We start from the raw sequence: 22628 nt of genomic DNA on the forward strand, positions 1-22628 counted from the left end.
TCTGATGGGAAGCATAATCGCCTGTGAATTCATATGGATTATAAAGGATTTTTTCCCTGCAATTTATGGAGGGCTCTGGACCATGTCATCCCCACTCAAGTCAATCTGTAATTGCACATTCTGATGACGGTAAAGAGCAGTGACCTGAAGGCATCTAACACTTCTGCGGTGAGTCCAGAGTGGCTTGTGCTGCAACCATGCTTAATTTGCATGCTTGGACCTTTCTGACATCCCTGCAGCCCTCGGAGTTTATGATCCAGATACTCCTCCAATGGAACTGACTCAGAAAAATCCTTTGCTGGGCTCTGACCCATATCTTATTAATTCATAGTTAGATTTATTTAGCTTTGACTTAATTTATTCCCGGTCTATGGGTTTGCGTTCTTTTTTATTGCTAAATGTGCTCCCTCAAAGTGTGATGTGTCTAATTTGGTCAGTTCTGTACATTATAAAATGGGAAGAAAGAAAAAAAGAAAAGAGGAGAGTCCCAGTTAGGAGGTGACAGTGTAATATGCATGGTCAGATTTTCACATAGTAGGTCTTTCACTACGTGAAAATCTTCTCCATGAGTTGAGATGGTCTTTAGAAGTAACATTCTTTACTGATGCTCTGAGTGTATGGTGACTGGGCAATGGTTGAGTCCCCTAAGGCCGGGCTTCTCAAGAGTTAATGTGCATGCGGATCACCTGATTCCGCGGGTCTGGGGTGGGGCCAAAGATGTGTGTGACAAGCTCACGAGTGACGCTAATGACTGAGCAGCAAGTCCCTAAGTCACCAAATCAAAACAGCAACTCATCACAATTAATTTTATTCCACAGCATGTATAAGGGAATGTTATTCTCAGGAAGATGTTTAGGATTAAAATAATTAAAAAAAAAAAACCTTGAAAGTACACACATTTATGTATCTCTTCTTTTCATTAAATATATATCTGTTTGGCAAAAAAATGTTAGACTCTTTTGTACAAAAACAAAGCAAAACAAAACAAAACAACCAACCCCAAACCCTTGCAAATTGTCAATACTCGTAATAATTACAATGATGTAAACTTGGATGTTTGACAGCTTGACCATCCTGCGGAGCCTGTGTTGTAGCAGAACCCCCAGGAGAAGGTAACACCAAACCCGTAGAGAGGGGCCGCCTGCCACAGAGGCATTTAGGTTTAGTATATTAGAGATGGGGATGACGACTGATTTCACCAATTGTGCTTTCAGCTAAGGGGCTGGAAGGGTGTGAGGCATGAAGAAGGCAGGTGTGGGTTGGGGCAGAGAGAGGACACCCAAGACTAGCTGGCGAGGAAAGAAGGTTGGCCACGGTCACAGTGCAGACGTGAAGTGGGCATGGGACCTGGGACTGTGTCCGGGAGACCCGGTGCCGGCCACAGCTAGAACGAGGCTGCTGCTGCTGCTCTTGGAACCAGAGCAGAACAGCACAAGGCAAAGGCCTGCATGGAGGAAAGAAGGGACTGGAAAGCGGATTTCAAATCACATGGAACTGGTGGTGTGAGCGGACTCTAGAGAGAAAGGGAATAAGGAGGTGGTGTTTGGTTTTCTCCAGCAGCTAGGCTGTTTCTTCCAGACACAAGCATTGGGACACTTCCTTCGGTCTGATGGGCAGGTTTCGGGGCAGTCTGGTGCTACTGGCTTGCACCCTCCAGGGAGGGAGGATATGCCTGCTGGGGGTTAGGATGGAAGGGCCCCTTTGGCTCTCTTACTGGCGGTGGGTTTTGCTCTGCTCCCACCAGTAGACTGCAGCAGTGGGAAGTGACCTAAAGCAATGGAGTCTAGAAACAGAATCAGGGCAGTGAGCAAGGTGCCAGGGAGGGGCAGAAGAATGTTGGGGGTAGAGGCGAGGCCAAAGAGACTGTTGACCCACAGCTTCTCTTTACCGCGAGAGGGTTCCAAGGCGTGGGTGTGTTTTCATTCTTCTCTCCCATTAGCTAGATTTTCCAGTTTTGGAGGGGGCGCTTCCGAGCCCGGCCACTTCAGTTACAGTCATAGACGAAGTCATAGTTGCTGGGCTCCTTGGGGATGGGTGGAGGTGCGTCAGGGATCTGAATGTTTTCCAGGTCAAGGAGGCGGAGCTTGATTTCCATGCTGAGCAGGGTGTCCAAATCATTCCGGGTCAGCTCACTCATCATGTCCTTCCCCAGCAGCGCATTCAGTCCGTCCGTCCAGATACAGTACTGGTGGAAAAGGAGGTGACAAGGGTAACTACTCACGACAAGAATGGTGACAGTGGTTAACAACGATTACTCAATGTGCGCTAGGCTGCGTGCTATGTGCTCTGCCTATAGCATCATTTAATGAAGTTGACACTTGTGTTTTCCTCTCTGTTTTGCAGATAAGAGGACCAAGGCACCGAGAAGCCAAGGAACTTGGTGGCTTGGGGAGTGGGTGGGATTTGAACTCAGGCAATCTGACTCTAGTGCCTGCACTCTTCTGTGCAAATACCTTCTTATGTAACAGCAAAAAGATCTGAGTTCTGCATAACCTCACAAACCTCTAACATCCTACCTATGAGTCTGATTTTAAGCAATTGATAGGCTCTGTCCCAACACGCCTAGACTCAGCATTAGGTCAAGCCTGCTTCTTTCCTGACTCCAAGCATGGTTCCTGGTTTAGTGGCTAATTTCTGCCTCTCCCATCTGATTCCTAACACTCATGATGACAAGCCACTCCCACCAGAGGAGTATTACCAATGTGGTAGTTCCGCCTTGGCATTTCTCAGCAAAAGGGCTAGGAAATAATGTTTTGCTGCCCAATGTCTGGTGAACAGGCTACAATTATTGATTGATCTTCATGGGAGGTGGGCTACCTCCCTCTCTCTTCTCTCTGAGTCTCTAGTTTCCAGGGTTTTTTTCTCCTCTGGGTCTGGGAAACCTGGTTCCTGGGGGCGTCACCCAACTTGGAAAGTCCTCCAGAGCCCCCAGCTAAGAATTTGGTTCTTTCTTTCTCATTAAAACTGACCATGCTTTTGTTTCTCCAGGAGACAATGAATTCCTCGAGGAAAGAAAATGTACCTTGTTTATCTCAGGACCTGCTTTGCTCTTGTCATTTCCCCTCCGAGAAGCTGTAACCCCCTGGGTTATGAGGGTATCAGAGCCTAGTACCTGGGGGCAGAAGTAGCTTCTGCTGTCAGCATCTGAGAAAATTGCCTGCATTCCAGATGCTGTGATCTGCTTACCTTTTAGGATATCCTAGTCCTATATAGGACCTCTGTGATAGCATTTGCTCTGCTCTTACTGTCAGACTAGTCTTCTTTCTGGAATGTGCCCTAGATTCCCCCCTCTCCTGCCCTCACTGGGTCACATTACAATTCCAGGCCCTGTACTTAGTCTGATCTTTGCACGATGGTTACCTGGATTAGGTTCCAGAATATAATAGCAGATCTTAAAATAAAATGTATTACAGGACTGCAAGTACTTTACAAATCATAAGTCACAGTGATCTGGAAATCTCACCATGATGCACATCAGTGGCACCACTTTTTAAGCTGAGGGGATGCACCATGAGTATATTATGAGCGTATATATCTGAGTAGTACAGCCCTGAAGTGTAGAACTTTGCCTTGTTTGTGTGATCTCTGCCAAAGCATCTAACCCATTTAAACATCAGTTGAATGCTAACAGACATCCGGAAATATTAATGTCCTCATGAATATGTTAGACAGATTCTGAACTCATCTAAACACTTGTTTCCACATAAATAACCTTCATAAAGATAGATACTAAGGTTCTACCCTGGAGATCCTGATCTTGCAGATTGTGGATTGAGTAACTTTTACTTATAAAAGCCTCCAGATAACTCTGATATACTTCCAGATATGGGGACCACTGAACTCCATGCCCTCTGAGGTCTCTTCCAGCTCGAACGCTGTTTCATTGTAAATCCCTTAGTACTGGGATTACTGTTTTTTGTATAGCCATTCCAGGCCTGGCCAGCTTCCTAGTACAGATTAATTTAACCCACAGGAACACTTTCGTGGTGCCTTTCTTTTGAGAAACAGCAGGTGCAGAAAATTTCATTAAAAAGTACACCAACCAATAAATAAAAACTCTGTACTCCTGAATCTGAGTTGGCAGTATCAAAATGAACTTTGAATGTATTTTGTCTTTAAAGAAATGATGTTAACTCCTAGCTTTGCCCATAAAAAAACTAAACATAATGACCAACCAAGTAATAGTAAGCATACCTAATGCCCAGATTCTGGTTGCTAAATACCATTTTCTACCAAAAGGGACCAAGGCTCCCCAGAGAAAATTCACGAAACATGCAAGATGAGCCTGGAATATTTTGTCATAGTAGAATGTGACTGCATATTGTCAAAGACATCTGGCATCATGTCAATAGGACTCAGAAGCCAACCAGAAGATGCTCCTATTTTCTCTAGATAGGACAGTTTATTTATTTATTTATTTTTAAAAAATATTTTATTTTTTTATTCATGAGAGACACAGAGAGAGGGAGAGAGAGAGGCAGAGACACAGGCAGAGGGAGAAGCAGGCTCCCTGTAGGGAGCCTGATACGGGACTTGATCCTGGGTCTCCAGGATTCATGCCCTGGGCCAAAGGCAGGTGCTAAACCGCTGAGCCACCCAGGGATCCCCCTAGATAGAACAGTTTAGATACTGATAATAACAATTGCAACCCACTAAAACACAAATATGTTTAAATCCATTACTTCATAATGATACTCAAACACCAAAACCACCTCATTGTTCTCACTTGGAAGATGCACATGATTTTGAAGACTGACAAAGAGAATCAAATATTTATTCTGCCCATTACATATAAATTGTATAACTGCAAAGATGAGGCCAGTTTCCCACTAATAAACGAAGAAGGAATGATAAAACTGAGATATCAATCTTTCCAATGTCGAATGGGGCCAAGGATCTGGGCAATAATCATCAGTGGCTGCTAACATCCCCCAAAAAGAGAAAACCAGACACCACGGAAGAATACACCACCACTGTTGCTTAAAGTTGGGCCTCCATTAGATTAATCCTCTAATTGCCACTTAATAGGAAATATGGGAGACAGAAAACCACGTGAAATAAAGTGCAGGTGGCAGTAGGCAGAAGAATACCCTCCTTTTAAAGGAGATCCTGTCCTAATCTCTGGGGCCTGGGAGTATGTTAGGGTGCATGGCAAAGGGAATTTAAATTGCTAATCAGCTGACCTGCAAACAGGAAGGTCATCTGGGGTTGTCCAGGTGGGACTAATGTGATCACAAGGGTGCTTAAAAGTGGAAGAGGGAAACAGGCTAGGAGTGAGTGACAGAAGGGAAAGAGAGGGAGTTTTGACTATGGAGGAGGAGGGCGGAATGAGGTGGTGTGGAGATTCAATCGCCACTGTTGGATGAATGTACACCGTGGCCACGGGATGCCTGTGGCCTCTAGAAGTGCAAAGGGCAAGGAAACGGATTTTCCCCTAGATCCTCCAGAAAGGGATTCAGCCCTGCCAGTACTTTGATTTTAGCCCGGAAAAGGCCTGCATTAGACTTCTGACCTCTGGAATTGTAAGGTAATACATTTATGTTGTTTTAAGCCACTAAATTCGTGGTAATTTGTGACAGTGGCCACAGTAAACTAATACACATAATTATAATCAGCAAAATCTTAGACTCTCAGCAAGGTCACCAGACAGATGACCTGGTTTTTTTTCAATGAATAAATTGCAAGGAAAAAAAAAAAAGCACAAGCAGATGCTCCCAAGGGAGGGAGAGAGAGAGAGAGAGCAGGAAAGAGGAACCTATGATCTCAAGGAAACTGAAGAAACGTGTTGACCAATTGCTATGCATGGATCTTATTTGGATTCTGATTTGAACGAAGTATCAAAGAAATAAAACACACCAAGGAGACAAGTGGAGAAGTCTGAAAACTGACTACCCTTGCTGGTATCAAAATGTTAAAAAATCGGGTGTGATCATTGGTATTGTAGTTGGTTTCAAAGGGATGCCATTATTTAGAGATGCACACGGGAATATTTACAAGCAACTGATGTATCTGGATTTGCTTTGCTAAGAATCTAGAGGGGAGGCAATTGGGTTCAGGTATAAATGGCATCGCTTTGGCCCCGACGTGATTAACTGCTGACACTGGGGGGCAGGCACTGGCAGGAAGTAGGGAGGATGGATCCTATTTCCTGCCTCCCATGCTGCATACATGGTACCAAGGGGCCAAGGAGACTGGGTTTCTGGAGCAAGGCTCCACGGTTGGAATTCCAGCTCTATTACTTACCACTTGTTTGACCTTGGGCAAGAGTCTTAACCTCTTTGTGACTCATTTCCCTCCTTTATCAAATAGGCATAATAATAGTTTGTTTCTCTCAGCAGTATGATGAAGATTAGGTGAAGTACATAAGACATGGAATGGTTACTGGCACAGAGGAATCCAGGCTAGTTGGAATTACTATTATCTTTACTAAATGTTGAGGTATTCGGTTTTCAGAGGTCTCTCTCCTTATTTGATAAATGAAGATTATCTGTAACAGAACTTCCTATTTTATTGAGTGATTATGCAAATAAAACGAGGTAATACATATGAAAGAGATCCAAGGAAATTAAAAGTATTCACAGGTGTATGGCATTTTCCTCTTCACTATATCAATAAAAAGTGGCAGTGACAAATAAAAATTTGGCAGTCTGAGAACATTTATCCTTATCTGGAATGAATGCACACTGCAGAAAACAGCCTTGCCCAGATTTAAATAACATCCACAGTTCTACTTTCTAAATAGTTTGCCATACAGCTGTATACCTCTTAAATATGGTGGCCTGCCTGCGTGTAACAGCAATTTTATTTAAAAAGAGAAACGGTAGGCCTCAGTATCTATTTTCAGAAAGATGAAGACAAAGTCATACCCTTTTGCAAACTAAATGTCAAGTAACACAGAATTACATTTAAGCACCATTCTAAATGCAGGATTTGCATCTAATCTTTCCTCTCTCTTTGGGATGTACAATTTTATTCAAAAGCTTTAAACCAGTGAAAAGCAGATACTGAATAACTTCTAAATGAGCAGAGTCTCCTAGGGGAAATGGGAAACAAAAGTCAGATTCCATTAAAATGCTCCCTTCCTTTCTAAAAGCTGTTTATGCAACCACATGTAAAACAAAAATTTGAATGGTATCATCTAAAAATAAGAGTTTCAAGCATAATGTTAGGTTCTCGTTTACAAGAGAACGAGTTACATCAACCATAGATGCTATTGCACCTTACAAATACATTTTCCTAGATCTATGCTAAATATTTTAAATATAGCTGACAGGCATGCTTCAAGAAGAAAAACAAATTATACATATAACAAGATGTCAAAAAGGAACAGAACCATCTCAAAAATAAAATTCCAACAGCAGAGACAGCCCCAAATCTCTTAAAATAACTTAAAGAAACATGGAAGAAAACCTACTTCATCAAATGTTTTAAAGAACAGAGACAAGTTTATCTTGGGAAGATCCTGACTAAAATTTTAATTCTCAATGAAAACCAAAGCTTCATCAGGGCCGATTCTTCCTCAGGGTTGACAGTTATGCCCTTGCTGAGTGTGAAGCATTTGTACATTCTCTTTCTTTACCATGAACTCTTGGTCAAGACAGTAAGAGGTTGAACCTGTTATAACTGGCAGTTTTAAAAGAAGTTTCCATTCTATTCCAAATCCTTTGTCTATGATTTTTCTTAGGCAGGCTTTTTTTAAATGAAATTTCTTTCCAATACTTCTCTCTTGCTTGTTTTTTAGAAAAAAAAAAAAAGTGACACCGTCTCACAAATTAACCCCACTGAGACCCTTACCTCGTGCTTGTCAGGAGCTATGAAGTTCAGCTGGCAGTTTGAGTCATACAAGATGGAGAAAGCAAGTTCAAGCACCTCCTACAAGGGATCAGAGAAAACACCGTCTTAAGGAAAATGGGCACATTGTTCTGCGGTTAAAAATGGCTGTGGACTGAACATAGAATACGTACAGACATGAGGGGCAGTGATGAGCTGATGGGAGGAAGGAGTATTTTTTGTTCGTTTTGTTTTGTTCTTCCTCCTCAAGGTTCACAGAACATGTCCTCCTATTCCGGGGAAGTCTATATAACCAGCTCATTTAATTCTCAAGATAGTCCTTGTAGCAAGTCTGAGTGTTCCTCTTTTATGGGAAGGAGCTTGGAAAAGGAAATGATTGTCCAAAGCCATATAACTCCAAAGCCGTGCCACTCTTCTTTCTTCAGCATCTCCCTTCCAGGAGTTAAGGGCTGCTCTATCTTTGATCACCCCCAATGTCCATAGGGGTATGAACTTCCTAAAACATGGAAGCTACATGGGAGCCAATGAGGCTTGCGAGTGAACTCATTATCTTTAGGTCCTTTGATCTCTGAAGTTCTATACAGCAAAGGCTACATAAAACTTAGATATTATCTAGAGGCTGAAGAATAGAAAGGAGAATCAAGGGCCCAATGCTACATTCATTCATTGGTGAGCGTCTACTGAATGCAGGTATGAGTCAGACCCAAAGGGCCAAGGACTAAGTGACACTGTCCTTTCATTGTAGCTGTATGACACTGGCTGAGACATTCAGGGTCATGTCTAACATGTATGTTATAATACACTTCTCAAATTATGTGCTGTACATTATTGGGTACAATGATCGTTCTATTGGTTTGAGCAGTCAGCAGGATACAACCTTTGGAAGATGAGAGTCATGGCTCATCTCAACACCCTAAAAGCTCCTAATCTGGAGGGAAAGGGCCAAGTGAACCCACATTGCATTGTTACAACACACAAATATTGTGTAACCCGCACTGCATTGTTACAAAACACAAATATTGTGTAATTTCTTAGGAAGGTAGATCTTTCCACATCATTCTTTGCCTAACATTTGTCAGGGGATTTGCCTTTGACCAGTAACTCACAGCAAGAATGACCGAGAAAGAAGAGAGAAGGCAGAGATGAGGTCAATGCTTCCAGATTTCAGAATTTCAAATGGGCTAAAGAGTCTTTGCCAAGGGAACTATGAAGGCCTAGCATTAACTGGATACCTTTCCTGACACAATCAAACATCCAGCTGTTTGGGCTCTTGTGAGGTTCCTCTGTGTCTACCTTGCCTCCAGCTGTCCCCTCATTAAGAGGGAGGGGCTCTTGCTCTGAGCCCAGAAGGTATCTCAAACTCTTATGGCCTCCTCACTCTGCCAGAAATAGGGACAATTAAAGGAAAGAATGCTGAGGCAGGAAGGGAGCTACCCTGTAAAACTACGTCTCCTCATTTTCATTACTTCTACTGTAGGCCTCTTTTCAGGCCTGCCCGCCCAGTGAAGATCAATAGTATTAAAAAAAAAAAAAGTTCACCAAAACTAATAAAACAAAAACATTTTCTCCATTAAATTTGACATCTCTCTTGAGTGTTTTAGTTTGTCATGGGCCTTATAGGTGACATCATAAATTGGATCATCTTTAAAAAAAACAACAGTCAGGCAATCCATATTAAGAGCCTGGGATCCCATTCCTGGGATTATTCCTAGAAAATTGAAAGCAAGCGAATGCTGTATACATCATCACCTGAAGAACATAATATGAACTAAGTAAATGTCTTCCCCAATTTGGGTGAACCGTTAAATAAATCATGAATTAGCAGATAAATTTATTCAGCCAGACATTCAGTATGATAGTTACGAAGATTTGATAAAAAAGGAGAAATGAACATTATTTACATGCAGATCACAATTATGAACAATGTCTACCTGTGGACAGAGACTGAAGGCAAATAATGAGAAATTAAAATTAATGTTAAGGGGCTGGGATCATAGGTGATTATTTTTTTCTTTAAAATAATGTAACAGTTTATTTTCAATAAAATGTTAAGCTCCAATCTCATAAATTCATAAAAAATTGTTTTTAGATTAGGCACATTGATATAAATGATTTTGTACTAATCTTAGTGTCATTTATCAGGAAAACTCCCTGACTCATGATTGAGAGACTGGGGAGAAAGGTGAGGACGGGGCTTTGCTTGTGAACGACCAGTCAGTATATGGTGACAGCCTAAGGTGACCATCAGAAGTCACTAGGAAAAGGTAAAATTCAGGAATGCATTTCTGGGCTGATGCTGGACAACTGGTACTCCTCTTAGGCAGTCATGTGAATCATCCCCTTGCTAACCACAGCCAGTGTGAACACCACCAGAGCCCAGACTCAGCCTCTTGACTAGGTGCTGAAGTCACCTGAGGCCAGAGTGTCAGTGTGATTGTCCTTGTGACATTTTCTCTTCTGCAGAGGCCCAGAAAAGGAAAAGAAAGGATGGGGCCTGCTCATGTTGGGCTCTGCCCTCCTAAGGCACAAACCAGTGAGGACGTGAATGAGTGGAGTCGTCATGACCTAGATTCCTGATAAACACAGGCAGGAAATAGGAAATTCGTGAGAATGTCAATCCCCACTTTCATTTCACCAAAGCTGCCTGGGAGGGGTGGGAGGAATTAATTCTCTGAACCACATGCCTGCATTAAAGGCTGCTATCGCCTATAATGAGTTTTATTGACGTCTCTGGCTTGTTGTCATTGAGTCACTGGTGGAGGTCAGCTCTTCAGCTCTTCGAACACACAGGCTACAGAGCTGGGAGCGATGGCACCTCTCAGACTAACACTCCAGAAGCTGCCACCTGTCCAAACTGTCTGTGAGGGATAGAGGTGCCAGGAGGTGGGAGAGTGGCAGTCATGGATCTGGGGCAGTATCCCCCTCAGGGGCTTTGTCACACTCCTCAACATTCAGACATCTGATGCTCTGGGGCTTTGCTACTCACAGTCCTTTTTCCCCCTCTGGATTTGGTTCAGTGAAAAATTATGTTCAGGAGTTCCTATTTTCATCCTCTATTTCATTAATTTACATCTCTCAGTAGGTGGAGGAAGGCCTGGGATGGGAGAATTCTGAAACGGGGCAGGAGAATCTGAATTCCCCCCTCCACCCACCAAACCAGCATGCACTAGGACCTCTGACCCCATCTTCAACTCTTGGGCTTATGACCAGTGACAAGGCATGTTGGGTCAGGGGAGGCTCAGAGAAATTTTGGGCATGGATGACATCTTGTTTTGGGGACTGCCATTTTCCAGGGATCAAAATGACAGACTGAATATAAGAGCAGAATTTTATAGGACATATATTCAGTATACAGTGCTGGCTGCCATTGTTTTGAGGTGACAGGTCTCATTTGGGCATTTTTTCCAGCACTCACTTGAACTATGTTGGTTCTCCACCATTTATTCAGGTCATCTTGGAGGGCAAAGACACAAGACATAACTTGGCATGTGCATGTGCTAAATATAGCCATAGGCATAGCAGTAGATTTCATAGCTATAAAACACTGCTGCTCATCTATAGGTCTGGGAGTTTGAGTTTCTGTTTTAGAAGGCAAAAATTACCCATTCATGTAGCATATACTAATAGAGGATAATGCCCTCTTCAGGCAGCTGTAACTTTCTGGCCCCACTCTATCTTAGCCTTATCAGCCAATAGTTCCCCAACCCATTTTCTTCTCTCGGTCCTTTGCCTTCTCTGTCTTTGTCTCTCAATCCTATACTCTGAACTCAGTGATTCTCAATCACTCTCAAAGAACAGAGGATGTTCTTTCATATGGTGGAAGGACCTTGTGCCTTTTCACATACTCCTTCCCCCTCCTAGAAAGTCTTCCTCTTTCTCCCCTCCCTTAGCAATTCCTTTTCAATTCCTCTGAGAGCCTCTCTTCACATCTCCCAGGCTCTCCCTATATTTAAATGTTCCAGGACATAGACAACATTGGATTATCATTGCACGTTGGCATATAAGTCTTGTATCTACTAGACTCCTAGGGCCAGGGTCCAGGTCATGTTTATCTCTGAATTCCTAGCTCCTGGCATAGACCTGGTAGAAAGAAGATACTCAATCTCATATGAATACAAGTGATGAATGAAGTAAATCTCAATAAAAGCCTTTTGGGTTAAGACCAGGGTTTTCAAGCTGATGTTAGAGCATTAGCTTCTAGTTTAATCTGCTTCTTATTTCTGGTTCATAAATCACACTGGAAAAATAAAAGCTGGATTCTAGGACATCATGAGATGGAAGCTTCTGCTACGTCAGATATATTCCTACCTGTATCAGTAAGATCTGGTTAGATCAGTTCCTTTCTTTTTTCTAGCGCCAGGACCTTGGACAGTGCCCAGCATATCAGATGTTGAAGGAGTGAGAAGTGCATCAGTTACCCACGTATTGCTATTAACGAAGTGTTTCCCTTATGGATCCTAATGTGTCAGTTTGTCCTGCTTTGTGTTTAAGCTAACCAAAAGTCCCATGGCGCAAGATGTGAGAAACTACCCTCTAATTGGAAAAACTGTCTAGGGATCCCTGGGTGGTGCAGCGGTTTGGCGCCTGCCTTTGGCCCGGGGCGCGATCCTGGAGACCCGGGATCGAATCCCACATCAGGCTCCCGGTGCATGGAGCCTGCTTCTTCCTCCGCCTGTGTCTCTGCCTCTCTCTCTCTCTCTGTGACTATCATAAATAAATAAAAATTTAAAAAAAAAAAAAAGGAAAAACTGTCTGAAGAGCCAATAACACACCTTGGTTACTGCCTACTACCATGTACTAACAGACCTCCTGTGGACACATTATGGTCAGCTCTCCTTTTAAGCTGCAGGTCTCTCCTTTTCTACCAGAAGTCCCAGAGGTAGCAGGCCTGTGGGGTATTAGGAGAAGGGGTGTGGGTATGGGGGATTGAGGAAGGAAATTCTTAGAACCATTGGTTTCCCTTCTGCCTTTTGATGTTTTGCCTGATAAACCAGGTGTATGAACACTATAGATACCGCAAGACAATTTTCATGTGTATGCAATGAAAGAGACAGGCTAGCAGAGATACTGCTTGTCTCAGGCCTCAAGGTAGCCTGGAAGAGCTGGAGGTGACTGGAACATCTTGACCAGTGAATGCTAGGAAATAGCCTCTATTTGCTTTCTTATATATGTGGCTATAGCAGTGTGCCCCATTTATCTCTCCATCCATCCATCCATCCATCCATCCATCCATCCATCCATCCAATTTTCCATGAATTATATATGTGGCTATAGCAGTGTGCCCCATTTATCCATCCATCCATCCATCCATCCATCCATCCATCCATCCATCCAATTTTCCATGAATACCATGCATGGCAAAAAAAAACAAACAAACCCAAAATAGATCGGAAAATATCATTTACTCTGTTTTGTTGATCTCATCTAAGGGGAGGAGTCTGACACAGGAAGGCCACATTCCACCCACACATATCATATGCTCAAATGAGATCATCATCTCCACACCTGTTTTGATATTGGCAACTTGTATCTTCTTCTCTCTCTCTCTCTCACTCTCTCTCTCTTTTTTTTTTTTGGTTAGTCAGGCTGGACGTTTAACTGTCTTATTAATATCTTCCAAAACCAAGTTTTGCTTTTGTTTATTTTCTCTGTTTTCAGTTTCATCGATTTCAACTTTAATATTAATTATTTCTTTTCTTCTCTTTGCTTTAGGCTTAGATTGCTCTTCTCCAGTTTGGTAAGGTAGAAACTTTATTGATTTTTAAATCTTTCTTCTTTTCTAATATATATGTGTTTAATGTTATAAGTTTCCCTCCAACATTGCTTTTGCCCCATCCCCCACATCTTGATCTTATATTTTAACTGTTTAGTTTATTTTGTAATTTCTCTTGAGACTTCTTTGAACTATGGGTTATGTACAAGAGTATTCTTAAATTTCCAAATATTTGGGGAGATTTCCCAGCTATCTTTCTGTTACTGATTTCTAGCTTAACTCCACTCTGGTCTGAAAATGTATTTTTTTTAATTTTTATTTATTTATGATAGTCACACACACAGAGAGAGAGAGAGGCAGAGACACAGGCAGAGGGAGAAGCAGGCTCCATGCACCGGGAGCCCAACGTGGGATTCGATCCCGGGTCTCCAGGATCGCGCCCTGGGCCAAAGGCAGGCGCCAAACCGCTGCGCCACCCAGGGATCCCTGAAAATGTATTTTGTATGATTGCTGTTCTTTTAAATTTGTTAGGGTATATTTCATGGCCCAGAATGTAGTCTATCCAGTGAATGTCTCTTGTTTCATTAGAATGTGTATTCTGCTATTGTCAGGTGGATTTCCTATTAATGTAATTAGATCAAGCTGACTGATGGTGCTGTTCTAAGTCATCAATATCTTTATTGATTTTTTGTCTGCTTCATCTATCAATTACTGACAGACGGGTACTGAAATCCTGATATAATAATAGATTTGTGAATTTCTCCTCTCAGTTCTTTGTCTTTGGTTTTCTATAGTTGGAATATGATATGCCTAAGTGTTGTGTTTTTTTTTTTTTGTTTTTTGTTTTTTGCATATTTGTCCTGCTTAGTGTCCTTTAAACTTCCTGGATGTGTGGTTTTGTGTGGGTCATTAATTTTGGACTGTCCTTAGCCATTCTTGCTTTAATATTCTTTTGCCCCATTCTTTTTTTCTTCTGGTATTCTGATTATACATATGTTATACCTTTTGCAATTATCTCCCAGTTCTTTGAGGTTTCCATTTTTTCCCTCCTTATGATTTTGTTTAGAAGTTTCTGTTGACTCATCTTTAAGCCACTAATCCTTTCCTTGGCCATGTCAAATCTACTGATAAGCCGAGTAGAAACATCCTTCACTTTTGTGACAGTGTTTTTATTTATAGCCTTTCCTTTTGATTCGTTTCTAGAGTTTCCATCTTTTTGCTTACATTGCCCATCTGTTAAGGTTGTGTCTTTTTTCCATTAGAGTCTAAGACACTTATAATCTAGTTATTTTAAAATCTGTCTGATAATTCCAGCGTCTGTGTCATAATGGAGTCTGGTTATGATGACTGCTTTGTTTCTTCAGGCTGTTTTTTCTTGCTTTTTGGCAGGCGTGTAATTTTTTGTTGAGATCCAGACATGTTGTGTCAGGCAATAAGAAGTGATATATATAGACCCTTATGGTGATGATTTATGTTAATCTGGCATGGAATTGCAATGTGTTTAATATTTACTGAAGCTTTAAGTGGCAGAGGCTTCAAATTCCTCTAGTATCCCTCTTTTTGCCTTCTCTATTGAGAACAAGTGGGCTTCCCTAAGTATTCCTCCTCAGAGAGAGTGTATGTCTGGCAGATCTTTCAGCCCTAATCCAATGTTATTATCTTGGATAATAGGTTGTGTGGCAGTAGGATAGGATATGGGTGTGGTGGTAGGATATGGGTGAGGGATTGGATTCTATAATTTAGCAATTAAACCTTCATCTTTTAGGGACTCTATATCTTGCAGCTGTCACCTTCTCAAATGGTATAGCCTTCCCCTTTCCCTCTTACCCCTCCCTTTTTTTCTGGCTGCAGAGTTTCCTATCAATTTCCTTGAGGCTCGACTGTTGTTGACTATGTCTCTTCCACCCCCAACCCCACAGTTGAGACAGAAGGCTAAAATGAGATAAAATGGGAGAAATTCTCTTCCCCTAGATAGGAAACGGGTCTGCAAAATAGAACTTTGTTATGGGGAAGTCTCTGGCATATGTCATGATTGCTCCTCCTTTTCCCCTGCTAGAGACTGAAGGGTAGTCCTTTTCAGTTCTTCACTGTGGGAATCTGCTAGGGTTACGGGTTGAAAAGCCCATGAAAGCATGCCCCCCAGAAAACTGAAACCCTGAGTTTCTCACCTTCACACTAGCCCACACTCAGCCTTCAGCAATTAATCAGAATTGTCATTTAGGTGATCCTATAATTTATAGTTCTAGTGGATTCTGCTCAGGTGAGCAGATCTGGCTGTGACTCTCTGGATGCACTTGACTCTCCAGATTCCAGGGTGGTGATTTGCCCTGTGACCTCAGTTCCTAGTAGATCCAAGAAAATTGTTGACTCTTACTTTATTCAGTTTCTTCTTACTATAAGGACAGGAGTGACAATTCCCAAGTGCCTTCCATGTTGGGACTGAAACCAGTCTCTCCACACATATTTTACATAATCTTCTCTATCCCTACTCAGAGTGCATGAGTCCTGGCAGTCTGTTTTGCTGCCAACTACACCCTTCCTGGCCTTCTCTGGGTTATAAAGTCTTGTTTCTGCCAATTTCCTTACATTGTTTCCTGTTCAGCTCCAAGTGTTATGTAACCATGGGACGGAGCTGAGCCAGTGCTGGAAATGAGCAGAGCCAGTGCTCCTTGAGATTGTGCTCTGATATCAGGTGGTAGGAGAGGCAAACCATGAAGACTGGGAACCTGCTGGTATAGTTAAGGATGTTCATCTGAAATCTGAGGAGCGGTACAATCCCTGTTTCCCATATCATGAAAAAGAAAGAAATGCTGTGTAACAGTTGACCCACAGACTCTGAAGCATGCCCTTATATCATTATGCTTGTCAGTTAAGTGCATCATCTGATGATGCTGTGACAGGCTTGACAAAGAAGGAATTCACATCGAGTTGAGGTGAGTTATATTTATGTGACTTAGGAAGCAGTGATCTTGTTATTGGCCTTCTTGGCTGTATCCGCTTCCCTTTACCTTCATAAATAGTACTTTTACAGTACAACTGATCTATGTGATATTTTTTGGTACCAAGGTGGCTAGAGTACCCAGATCAATCTAGATAATTTTGTTTATGGATGGGTACTATGTATCACAAGATGCCGAGAGGTAGAAACAAAGAATTGGCTCCCTCGTGGCCTTCCAAGGGCAAATACCTCCAAACGGGGGGGGGGGGGGGGGGGGGGCAAAGGAAATTCTTCCATCTTTTCAAATGGTGCCTCCTGCCATACCCTCTGGTATGGAACAGGCTGTTATGATGAACAGTTGGTTGGTAAACCAGGAGGGGAAGATGAAAGATACTGTGATATGAAGAGAATTTATGCAATATTCACGTTGGGGGAAATTTTCTCCCTTAAGCTGATTTTGAGTTATTTAATAATACTTTCCATGATGCTGAAGACTATCAGGCCCTTAAATTTTCTAAAATGTTTTGAATGTTCTGGTATCTGCCTTTCCCAGGATTCACAGAGACTCCAGAGAGGCTACCGAAGGAGGTAAAATGGAAGAGATTGGGGTGGAAGTCAGGGAGGAGACAACATGAACATAAATGGGAGGCTAGGAGAGCCCCAGAGAATGGATGAAGATGAGCAGAGAAAGCTTGGGTGACAATAGTGGGTGAAGACGGCCATCCCTAAGGTTGTTAGGAGACAGGAAGGGAGAGAACGGAAGAGGTGGGGGTTCTGAAGTGATCAGTGAAAGTATAAGGCTAAGGGATATAAAAGCAGTCAGAGAAGGAAAAAGGAGAGCTAAGTGACATGCAACAGCACATGCAGGTGCATGCATGCAAGCACATGCGCACACACACGCACAGTTACTAACACACGGCTGGACCCCCTACCTTCGCTGAATGCACTGTGCAGATAACACTATTTGCAAGAACTTTGGAAATCATACCTTGTTTTGTTTAAGGGCACCTTTCTCTTTCATATGAGGGCAGTCCTTCCCCGTCACCACAGCTTTGATATCTGCCACCGGCACTGCAATTCATAAGAAAATGAAAGTCACTACACCATGGGAAAGCTGAGATGTCAGTAAAGAAGCAGGGGAGAGCATGGTGTCTGCGGGCACAGCTGTCATTCCTGGAAACTACTGCAACAAGAGAAAAGAAAAAAGGTAAAAAGAGAAAGAGAAAAAGGCAAAATCCCAGGACCAGAAACTAAAATTGATTCTTATATTTTACTAAGAAGCATCCCTGGGGAGAAAAAAAAATCTACGTTCACAAGCAGAAACAAAACAAATCCTAAGAAAACCCATCATTGTTGTGTAAAAGTAATGGCATCAGAATCAGCAGTAATGGTACTACTACTAGCAGTACTGATACTGATAATACGGAAGAACCGCTGCTGCCAGGAACAACGCCAGGTGCTTCACACACACTGGTATCTCTTGCTACAGTACCTGCATCTATTAGCTTCTGAGTTTTGGATAACAAGGAGAAGCAACCTTACCACAAAAAAATGAATCCGGATCTGAACACTCACTCTCCAAATTCCAGCTCTCTACCATCTTGTTATTTTTTTCTTAAATTTATTTATTCATGAGAGACACAGAGAGAGAGGCAGAGACACAGGCAGAGGGAGAAGCAGGCTCCCTGCAGGGAGCCCGATATGGGACTGGATCCCAGGACCCCAGGATCGTGCTCTGAGCTGAAGGCAGATGCTCAACCACCCAAGCATCCCCCATCTTGTTAATTCTCACGGCAACTCTGTGAGGCAGGCATATTTTTAATCCCTATTTTACAGACAACAAAAGTAAACTCAATTAAAGAAAGGGAACATTCTTTTCTGATAGGGAAATGGTAGCTGGTATTTATCTTAGAGATCCTGAGAATAATGTAGTTAGATAAAATGATGTTATCTCATGTCTTACTCAGGACTTAGGAGGAAGATAAAAGACATGGACAGGTTTGAGCATTGGAAACTTTTGCCCAGATCATCTGAAAGAGAAAAGGCAGTAAGATGGTTTGGAACCACACTTTAAAAAACTGTGAAGTCACCTGTTCCTCTCCAATCCCTAGTCTTTTAGGCCCACAAGGCATTGTGAACTTAGGATCTGCAGAAACTTTGAGTAATCAATGCCTTAGATTCCCCTAATGAAGAAGATAATGAGAGATTTCATAATTAAAGTTCATATACCTTTACTGAGGTATTGGGTTGTAGGGGAGAGATTTAGATGAAGATGAAATGATGAAACATATAGAATATCAAAATGATACCACAGGAAGACCCTTGAAAAGCTAACATTTTCCAGGTTCCCTACAATTGCTAAGATCTTGTTCAAATCTGTTGAGAGCCCTAGAGCTTTCTCTAACCCTGGACAGAAGTGGGGTTGTAATGAACCCTTCCCGTAATCTCTGCACATCCTCCCTGCTCTCCGTTCCCCCGTCCGCTCCTTCATCTTGCAGTCCTGATTCTAGATTGCATGGGCAGATGTTACTTGTGCTGACCCATATCTGGTCTTCCTCCCTTTCTGGGCATTGGAAGACTACACTTCCCAGCAATCTGTGCAGTTAGGTTGGGCCCCCTGATTAGGTCTGGCTGGTGAAATGTGAGAGGCACCAGCATGCATGTGTCTTCTTGAAGGAGGCAGTAAAAAAGTTCACATCCATCAGCCTCTCGTCAGAAACTGAACAGGCTACACTTTCCATCCAGGTGGCACAGATGTGGGATGGCATAGCAGCCATTGGTGTGGCACAGTCCTTTCGCGGCCCATGTCAGTTATACAATGTGGGTGAGAAACTCTTGTCATAAGCCACTGAGATCTGGAGCTGTTTGTTCCAGCAGCATAGTGCAGCAATGCAGCCTACCTTGAGGGACATCATCCTTTTTTACCTTGGATGCCTTTCCTGCCCCTCTGGTTTGGCATCTTCCTATAGGTGGTCTCTATAATTCCTGGACCTACTTGTGACCACAACCGGCTGACTTCAGCTCTCCTGAAATCCATTTTTATAACCAATAATCAGCCCTGTTCCCCTCAGTGGTCAATCTGGTTGCCTCATCACTACCCCAGGAGGGGGACATTTGGGCACTTTCAGAAGTCGGATTGACTCTGTGTTTACTTTTCAATTGAACATCCACCGTGGAAGTGAATTTACGAAAGAGTTAACCTATTCAAAAGCCTTCTCAAGCTTCAGATGGAGTTTGAGTCACAAGTACCTTGTGGAAATCTTTTGTTGTATAATATATAACATGGTCAACGAACTAGAAAGGGTTTCTACAATCTATAAATACCAAGTTACCCTTTGGCTTTGAAAACCCATCATATGGAACGGGACAAGAGTAACACAAAAGTCTACGGTGGGAGTAGTCTTCAGAATCTCTAATGAGAAGGCTTCAGGGGAGAAAAGGAACTTTTCTACCATGCTTGTGGCAGTACATATTCTGTTTTTTTTTTTTATATGTATTGTCCCCTGTCAAGGAGACAAGCTGCTGTATTACTCACAGGATTATGGCTAAGAGGAAACACAAAATTCTAAAAATACACTGTGGCTTTTAAAGGTTGCTGTTTGCATAGTTTGTCTCTAGATGTACTGGAAGATTAGGCATCAGAAGGGCTAGAATGCCATCCTTTCTATTCCCATGAGCAGAATCAGACTCATGTCCCTTGAATCTACACTCTGAGGAGGCAGGAGAGGGCTATTGATTACTTCAAAGTCAGGCTAGTGTTTCCATTAGACTTTTTTTTTTTTTTTTAATGTGGTGGCAGTTTAAAGAAGTGGTACCCAGAGATATAAGAAATAAAAGGGTCCTTGCTGGCACCCTACATCCCATTCTAAATCCTTGGGGCATTCATTCCTTTCAATCTTTTTTTCAGGCTGAAGCCTACAGAGAAGAAATAAATGATGCAATGTCACGTAGTTAGTGGGGGACAGAGTTGGGACTGTTTTTTCTTCTACTCTATGCTCTCTCGCTTAGTCATGACTTCTCCCTATTTTTGGAAGGTATCAACACCCAAATCATGCTGAACACAGCCCCAGAGGTGGCTGGCAATCACTTCAGATACTCTACGAAACTCTATGGCTGCTAATTTTTGTGGAAGGAACTGGAATTATGATTTAAAACAAAAATACAACTGAAAAAGTTAAGTATAGCCACCAAAATTCTTTTGGGTTTCACCACTGGGAGCCAAATTGAGGCAGAAACCACCCTAGGAAGTAGCTAGTAAGCCATGAGCAATAGCTGTATATACAGCACCATAGGTGCCTCTAAGAGTGGGGATACAGATGAGGGACAGGTAGACCCTATCCCTGTACAGTTCAGTGAAGAACTGATCTCTAACTTGGCAGCACAGAGCGGTGGGAAGGGCTATGCCTTTGGAGTCACTGACTGGCTTTGAATTCTAGATCCACCACTGGTTGTTCCACTTAGTGCTGAAGTGCTTGGAGCCTAACCTTCCTCATCTGCAATGTGGAACACTTGCATCGGTTACGTCATAGAGTTGCCCCAAGAATGACCTCCTAACACTGGACCCAGGATCATTGTTGGCTTTTCATCCAGGTAGTACAGGGTTGGGGGTAAAAGTTAGGGCTATGGAGTTTGATGATTGCATAGATCTCTGTTCTACTGTTTACTAGCCATGAACAGGTTATTTAAATTTTTCTGTACCTCAGTTTCCTTATCTGTAAAAGAAGGACAATGGTATCTACCTCTCTAGGTTAGGAAGAGGGTAATTTATGTAGAGCTTTTAGCACAGTGCCTGGCATATAGTAAGCACTCAATAAATGTTTGCAATTATTCTCATTATCAATAATCAAAGTTAATTGTCTCTATAGATTGAGGGACCTGAATTATTCACCGTGCTTCAGTGACCTAAATTGCCCACTTTGCTGTCTCAGCTGCACCTCTCATCCTCTGTAATAGGCTTAATCACCCTGTGAGGGAGTGAGCCTTCTCCTCGCTGGCCCCTTTGATGTGGGAGTGAGGAGCTCTGGCCTAGATTCTTTCAAAGGGCAGCACTGAGGAGCCTGGGGGCACCGCTGGAAAGCCATGGAGTCTAGCGACTATTGGGGGTGACAAGAGTCTGTAAACCTGGTAGTTGAGATGTGGGGCCATCTCTCCTGCCAAAAAGAAGTAATACGAGGAGAGATTTCCTAAACCTTAAGGGGTGATGACAGCCAAGGAGAGGCCCTCAATCTTTACTCACCCTCTCTTTATTAAGAAGATTCAATTACACACTTTGATTTATCAATATCTCAATATTCAGCACTGATTAACTCAAGGGGCGGAAGACAATTTCCCCCTTGGTCTCAAGAGAGGGCAGTCGTACATGGCAAGAGCAGTGGCACTTGATATTAATTAAAGGAACATTTCATTTTTCTAGTGGAATGAAGTTTATGACTTCCAAGGGCTCTAAGAGGATGGGGCAGAATGCAGAATTGGAATTAAATGCAAACCAGTGGCAGACCTGAAGCAGCAAACTTTAGTTTCCTAAGCTGGGGCCTGCTCATCCCAGGCACATACTGGGCTCATTTTACTTCTTTACATGAATACACACCCTCCTTGGCTCATATGTGCATACAGATACAATCTCTCTCTCTCTCTCTCCCTTTCTTTCTTTCTTTCTTTCTTTCTTTCTTTCTTTCTTTCTTTCTCTTCTTTCTTTCTTTCTTTCTTTCTTTCTTTCTTTCTTTCTTTTTCTTCTTTTTTTTTAATATTTATTTATTTTATTTATGATAGACATAGAGAGAGAGAGAGAGAGAGAGAGAGAGAGAGAGGCAGAGACACAGGAGGAGGGAGAAGCAACGCAGGACTCGATCCCAGGACTCCAGGATCGCACCCTGGGCCAACGGCAGGCGCTAAACCGCTGAGTCACCCAGGGATCCCCCCTCTCTCTCTTTCACACACACACACACACACACCCTCTTACATGCACACACCTGTACAAGTATGCATTCCTGGTTTATCCTGCAATGGATAAACTGTTGATGGAACAGCTCTTTTGAAGTCTGAAGTACTGGCTTTCAAAGGCTGCAGAGGAAGGAGTGGGCTGGGGGTTTTGAGCCATTGTCAGAGGGACCATTGTAACCCTTTCCCAGGACCAGTATCACTATGTGGCCACTACCAAAAGCTGTCTGGAGATTTGCAGCACTGGCC

At 42.6% G+C, this 22628-nt stretch overlaps 1 protein-coding gene across 21 annotated transcripts in view; it reads right to left on the bottom strand.

Moving 5' to 3' along the window:
• Window positions 1-792: 792 nt before the first annotated feature.
• The window catches only part of ELMO1 (engulfment and cell motility 1), a 672133-nt gene continuing 650297 nt past the window's right edge, over window positions 793-22628 (bottom strand). For all 21 annotated transcript variants that reach the window (XM_072764753.1, XM_072764758.1, XM_072764757.1 and 18 more), the window contains 3 exons: window positions 17431-17513; window positions 7795-7872; window positions 793-2185 (listed from right to left, as the gene is read on the bottom strand). In XM_072764753.1, the coding sequence (XP_072620854.1) occupies window positions 1985-2185; window positions 7795-7872; window positions 17431-17513 (362 nt within the window). In that variant the 3' untranslated portion in view covers window positions 793-1984. The remainder of the gene's footprint in view (window positions 2186-7794; window positions 7873-17430; window positions 17514-22628) is intronic.

The sequence above is a fragment of the Vulpes vulpes genome, chromosome 7 (assembly GCF_048418805.1).
Source record: "Vulpes vulpes isolate BD-2025 chromosome 7, VulVul3, whole genome shotgun sequence".
Lineage (NCBI taxonomy): Eukaryota > Metazoa > Chordata > Mammalia > Carnivora > Canidae > Vulpes > Vulpes vulpes.